Genomic DNA, 6,357 nt, shown 5'->3' with positions numbered 1-6,357 from the left:
TCGGCCCGAACGCACATGCGTTAACAGGGAAACGCATGCGATCGGCTTATCAATCGCATGCGTTTCCCTGTTAACGCATGTGCGTTCGGGCCGAGGACCTCCCCCTGTGCGCTAGCGTCGCGTTATGAACGGACGTCTAGCGGTACGTGTGACCGCGGCCTGAATATCCACATTATGAAAGAAATCCAGAAACTACTCTCCAAATCCTAAAACAGGTCTGACTTCTTTTGTCCTCAGCAGCAGCAGTAACATCCTATAAAGAACATGAACTGCATAGAGCCCTCCACGCCGCACGGGGGCGCTCCGCAGCGGTGACCTCAGGCGGGCATTGTTGTCGTCCGCTCTGCGCGCTCCACCTTGTTGTGTACGTGAAGGTAGAGTCACGTGGTGCGCTCGGTGCGGCGTTGGCGATTCCTGTGCTCGGTGTATGTGTCTGGAGGTGGACGCCGCGGGGTGTGAGGGGGTGGAGTGCCCGGTGTATAAGGTAAATAGGGAGCAGGAGCGGTGTGTGCGGCTGCACGGCGGAAATGGGAAGGATTGTGGGACTTGTAGTTTACTTGGAGCAGGTTTCCTTTAGTCGCTGTGTGTGCCCTAGAGCCGTGTTCAGACACACCGGCTTGTAGTAAGGCAGCACCCGCAGTTACTAGCGGCTGAGGACCCCATATTCGTACAACACAGTCCACCACTGCCAATAACTAGGAACAACTACGTACAAAAGCCAATGTAGTAAAGTAAAAAAATATGGATATGAAAAAATAATCACCTATTCTGCAGAGTATGATGTTGTCAGGGTCCGAATACCTGCTGGACGGTCACGCTGATCCCAGATCCATTTATTTAACTTACAAGGTACGCAATATAATGTAGGCTTAGGCCGGCGGCGCACGCAGCGTTTAACGCGTTTTTGGGCCGCTTTTAAGCAGTCCGTTAAACACATGTGTTTTTGACCCGATTTAATTACGATAATTGGTAAAACCAATCAAAAATGCGTTTAACACATGCGTTTAATGGACTGCTTAAAAACAGCCCAAAAATGGGTTCAAAACACAACGTGTGCCGCCGGCCTTGGGTTCAGAAACCCAATTCAAGGGCGACAAGGAGAAGGTTCTCAAGATAAGACACGTTTAGACCTAAACACTTGCCCTCAAGAGACATGTGTTTTGCATTGTTTTTCGGTAAAACGTTCCGTGTGATCAGAGCAAACTCCTCCTTATTGAGCTTGAATCGGGTTATAAAGGCAGATTGTGAATGTGCCCTCAGTGCAGCTCCGTCCAATGAGGCTGCATTGTAATACCAAGTATAGCCACTGTACATTGTACAACGCTGCAGACTATTCCACTGATCCCGCACAAACCATTTAACACTGGGTCAGAGGTTACCTTTATACTGCACCCTAAATATCCAGGCAGAGCATGTAGTCAGGCCGCATCATCCCGCTGCAGTATAAAAACTTTTAGACCACCTTAACAAACAACTGCAATATGCACCCATTATTTCCACCAATTATTTTTTTAATCAGTTCTTTCCTCCTGTATATATCAAGCAGACTGATGAGTCTCCCCGTACTGACCTCACACTTTCTGACATCATCAAGGAAACTCTTCCATTTAATGTGGTTGTCCAAATGTTGAAAAACATGGCTGCTTCCATCCAAGACCAGCGCCACACCTAGCCATGATTTGTGCTGGTATCGAAACTCAGCTCTAGAGATGAGCACGCCCGACGATCAAGTTTGGCTAGCTGATCCGGACAGATTGACGGCCTAACAACCAATGCGGCAAATTGACTGCCATAATAGCTAGTTATTGGTCAGGGCCATGGCTAGTTGTTAGGGGGCGTCCATTTGCCGTATTGGCTCTTTGGGCGAATCAGGCAGCCGTACATGGAACACCAGCGCTCATTTATCTCTCAATATTGGCACAAACCATTGTCAGGCATGGGCGCTGTTTTTGGAAGAAAGCAGCCATGTTTTTCAAACCTCTGGACATCCCCTTTAACAATCTTGGGTTTCCAAACTATACAGAGGAAGCAGTTTTAAATACTCACTGGTAGTGGAAACTTCCTTTAAAAACTGCTGACACAGAGTTCACATTCACCAGCTTTATCTTTGGTAAAATAGGAGACTTAAATGTTCTCAGATTTAAAAAAAACATCACCAATCCTTGATAATTTTTACAACGGTGGCAGTCCAGTGTTCCCCTGCTGCTTGAAGAGGTTACAATCCTCAAACACTGTTACTTCCATTCTTGATATCCACTCTACAATGTGCAGTGAAGGGCCAACCAACACCCAACTGATCGCTGCAGTCTCTTTGTGCCATAGTTCCCACAATACCCCTCAGGTCCTGCCCCTAGGCTGCAGATACACCTGTCTACCAATTGCCTGCCTGCACATGGCCAGCCCCTTTGTGTTTTGGGACCACTACAGAAAGGGGATAATCCTCGCTGAGCGTAAAAACTGGCTCCGAAATTCACTTGTTGACTATCATTTTCTGTTACATACAACCCAGTGGCATAAAGAAGTCTAAAAAAAAGTGCAGATTGTGGAATACAGATGGTTCTCACACACAGATATATGCAGAAATGTGCACTAAAAATCAGGTGTGTGAACAGACACAATTGGATTGCAACTACAGGATTGGGCTGGTGACACACGTGGTTTTTTTGTTGCATTTCTGCTGCAATTTCGAATGAATTGAAAACACATGCGTTTTTTCAAATGTTTGCTTGTGTTTTTAAAGGGGGAGATTTATCATTAGTTCTATGTAGCTTCTTGGTGTATAATTGTCGCATCCGTTTTTGCGTTTTTTCTTAGCGGAAAAAAAAGGCAACTCTAAAGTCACGCAATGGTGGAAAAAATACACCACAGAACGTGCAACACCACATTTATCAACTGAGAATTTTCAAATGTATTTGCTCAATTTTAAAGTATTTGCTCAAAATCCTGCCTAATGAGAAATCTCCCCCATAATGCTTGATGTGCGGTAATTGCATGCAGATGTGTCTCTCGGAATTCATAAAAATGCCCTGCTGTTCGTACATGACATAGCATGCGTTTCAAAATGCAGACCACAATCACATGCGAAAATGCACCTCAGAAAGCACAGACCAAATAAACACAGGGGAGAAATCGCCAAGGTAAGACACTTCGAAAAAGCCAATATGCAAATATGATGCATTTTTCAAGCATGCAAATACGCAATGAAAAACATGTAACAAAAACGCCACGTGTGTCACCGGCCTTAAATAGCCAGGATCAGAGAGGTCAAGCCGCTGTATCTGTGATGAACACTCACCTTTGAGGCTACTGTCACAAGTACTTCAAGCGATCAGCAACCAGAAGCCGGTGTCTTGCATTGTTTTAATGCAAGACACTGGGTTCTGGTTACTGATCTCATGCATTTCCTTAGAAAATGCAACATTATAAATGCAACAGTATGTGTGACTGCACCCTGATATCAGCTTTTTTACCAGGGACATATCACATGATTGCGGGGCTCAGTATGAGAAAGTGATCTCCAAACACTGAACATTAAGGGCCAGTTCAGACAGTAGCGATTCTTAAATGCTCCTCAGAGCGTTAAGAGGCTAAGAATTAGCTAATGGTTTAGTGGCCCAAATCCCCCTGACAGGTCCTCTTTGAAAACATGGCAGCTTTCTTCCAACAACAGCGCCACACCTAACCATGGTCAATGCCGTTATTACAACTCGGTCGTATAGAATGAATAGACCTTAGTTGCAGTACCACAGACTACCCGTTGGTCAGGAGAGGAGCTGTTTTTGGATTAAAGTAGCCAAAACAACCTCTTTAACTTCTTACTGATGTTTGACGTACACGTTGGCGCACGAGAGAGAGGAGGAGGGGATACACAGCGCCGTATTACAGGGAAACATAGGACACATCCGCCCTTTGCCAGCTTATGGGGACGTATATACACCCCCTAGCGGTCGTGCAATGATGAAGTGAATGCATCATTACACAGACGATTATTGTGCTATTATAATTAACAACCTCTATATCAGTCATGGCAAACCTTTTAGAGACTGAGTGTCCAAACTACAACAAAGAGCCGCTTACTTTAGCTGTCACTTTAAAATAGCTCTGTGCATAGCAAGTCCTGGGCTGTCTGGGACTGCAGGAAGATACCTGGAGTCATCTCTGGTGATGGCCTGGGTGCCCACAGAAAGGGCTCGGAGTGCCACCAGTGCCATAGGTTAGCCATCACTGCTCTATATGTATAGGACATTAATAGCTTTTATAACACAAGAATCCTAATAATGTGAACAGTAAAGGGTGAGTGCTGGCTGCTGATAGTCTGTACTGAAGACCTTGGCTGCCGCTCGTGAACTGATAAGAGTTGCTAGAAATATGTTATTTTGCCAAAGGACAGTTTTCAGAAGAGCTGTGCACTTCTAGCAGGTAATAAAGGGCTGATTATTGCATTTCACTTCTCTATACATTTTCTGCCCTTTGACTAGGGATTGCAGGGTTGTGGAAGATCTTGGGCTTTAAATTGGTGTTTCTGCAAAAAGAAATTGGGGAGCATATGGTATATTATGTGGATATTCCACAGATGTTAGACTTTGTTATTTGGAATGTGCTGCTAGATTGGTCACTGAACAATACTATATAATTGCTGTATTTTTCGGACTATAAGACACAAAAAAAATTCTTTTAATTCTCTCAGAAATCAAAGGTGCGCCTTACAGTCCAGTGCGCCTTATATATGAACCGCACTTACAGACAACAGCTGTCTTGAACTGTGCACAGGTCTGCCACCTGCTGGTCATACATCCTTATAATCAGGTGCACCTTATAATCAGGTGTGTCTTATATATGAACCTAGACATTTTAGCAGGCATTTCTTGAAGGTGCGCCTTATAATCCGGTGCGCCTTATAGTCCAAAAAATACAGTAGCCAATTACTATATTAACCCCTGGAATCTCCTGTGGTCAACCCCTTTTAAGTATATATCTATCTGCAGTCAGCTACGTTTCTATGGCCTCCTTTCTTACATACAATACTTTTACCTTTCCAGGTATATTTAAATATTAACAATGGAGATTAAATAAAAGAGAAGATTGAAGGATTTATATAATTGAAATGCCTAGAAAAAGAAAGAGTTTATCTACAAGTCCTAAGAGAAGGGTTTCCATCAGCGACTTTTCTCCTGTCCCGTCTTCCTCGGGCAGCCAGCCGCGTCCTCCAGCAATGAGCAGTAACCGGGAGGAGGTTTTCATGAGTCTGTGCGAGATGTTTCCCCACCTTGACCCCTCCTTGGTTGAGATGGTGCTAAGTGAATCTAAGGAAGGTAAGTCAAGATCACATACATCTATGTAAATGTATAAATCTAGGAAGTGATATCGCAGAAAGATTTTAATTCTACTTTTGCGTCTTTGATCCTAGTCGACGTTGCGATTAGCTATTTATTGGAGCTATCTACATCTGCTAAAGAGAGTACTACAGAGTCTACAGGATTTGAGGAGGTCGCCTCCTTCCTTAATGGCTCTCGGACTGAATCGCAAGATCCGGAAAATTTTGGAGATGTCCCCGAACAAATAGAAGACGCCTCTTATATGGATGGAACTGTGTGTAATGACTTGGATACTTTGCTAGACGAAGCGCTTGATAGGTATGGCTTAAACATTGAAGAGGACAACGCATTGCTTCATAATGCAGGGCTGGATCACAATACCTCACACCACACCGATCATACGTTATCCTCCGATCAGTCTGTAGCAGAAGATTACACATGTACCTGGGACTCTGATGTGTATGAAACTGCCACAAAAGTAGAATCTGATAGGAAGACTGCACCAGATCCGATGCTCCACTCTGTAACTTGTTCCCAAGAAGATGTTGGGATTGTTGAGAAACCTACAGAGGTAGAGCAGCAGCGTACGGGGACACTACCACCAAAGCAACATATGACACCTCCAAGTGCATCCCCAGTGTCTCACATGAAGTGGAATCCCATGGCATCCTCCTTCTATCCAACTCCCAAAGGGAATCCTTCCTTCATAGCACCAGTAGTTGTCTCTCCTGCACAGTGGACATATATAACAGGTAGAAGAGAACCCGTTACAGGGGTTTTCTATAACCCTCCTCCTCCACTTCCTTGTGTATGGAATTTTACCAATTTCCCTCAATCCCATTGGAACGCTGTGAACATAAAACCTATAAAAACCGCTCCGAGTGGTCCGCAGGTCTCCAAAAAAGCCGTCCCGTTTGTAGGAAAAGTTCTTGTTCTTCTGCGCGGTGCCCCAGGCTCAGGAAAATCTACATTAGCAAGGTAACATACTTTGTCATTTGTTTACTGTCCTGTTTCTTAACCCTTCAATGACACACCTGAAAAA

At 44.4% G+C, this 6,357-nt stretch overlaps 1 protein-coding gene across 1 annotated transcript in view; it reads left to right on the top strand.

Annotated features, from left to right (window-relative positions):
* Window positions 1–337: 337 nt before the first annotated feature.
* N4BP2 (NEDD4 binding protein 2) overlaps window positions 338–6,357 on the top strand; it is a 29,112-nt gene continuing 23,092 nt past the window's right edge. The window contains exons 1-3 of the mRNA XM_072125353.1: window positions 338–484; window positions 5,040–5,312; window positions 5,408–6,293. Coding sequence (XP_071981454.1) covers window positions 5,105–5,312; window positions 5,408–6,293 — 1,094 coding nt within the window. The 5' untranslated portion in view covers window positions 338–484; window positions 5,040–5,104. The remainder of the gene's footprint in view (window positions 485–5,039; window positions 5,313–5,407; window positions 6,294–6,357) is intronic.

The sequence above is a fragment of the Engystomops pustulosus genome, chromosome 1 (genome assembly GCF_040894005.1).
Source record: "Engystomops pustulosus chromosome 1, aEngPut4.maternal, whole genome shotgun sequence".
NCBI classification, from domain to species: domain Eukaryota; kingdom Metazoa; phylum Chordata; class Amphibia; order Anura; family Leptodactylidae; genus Engystomops; species Engystomops pustulosus.
This window is presented reverse-complemented; position numbering and strand designations above follow the sequence as displayed.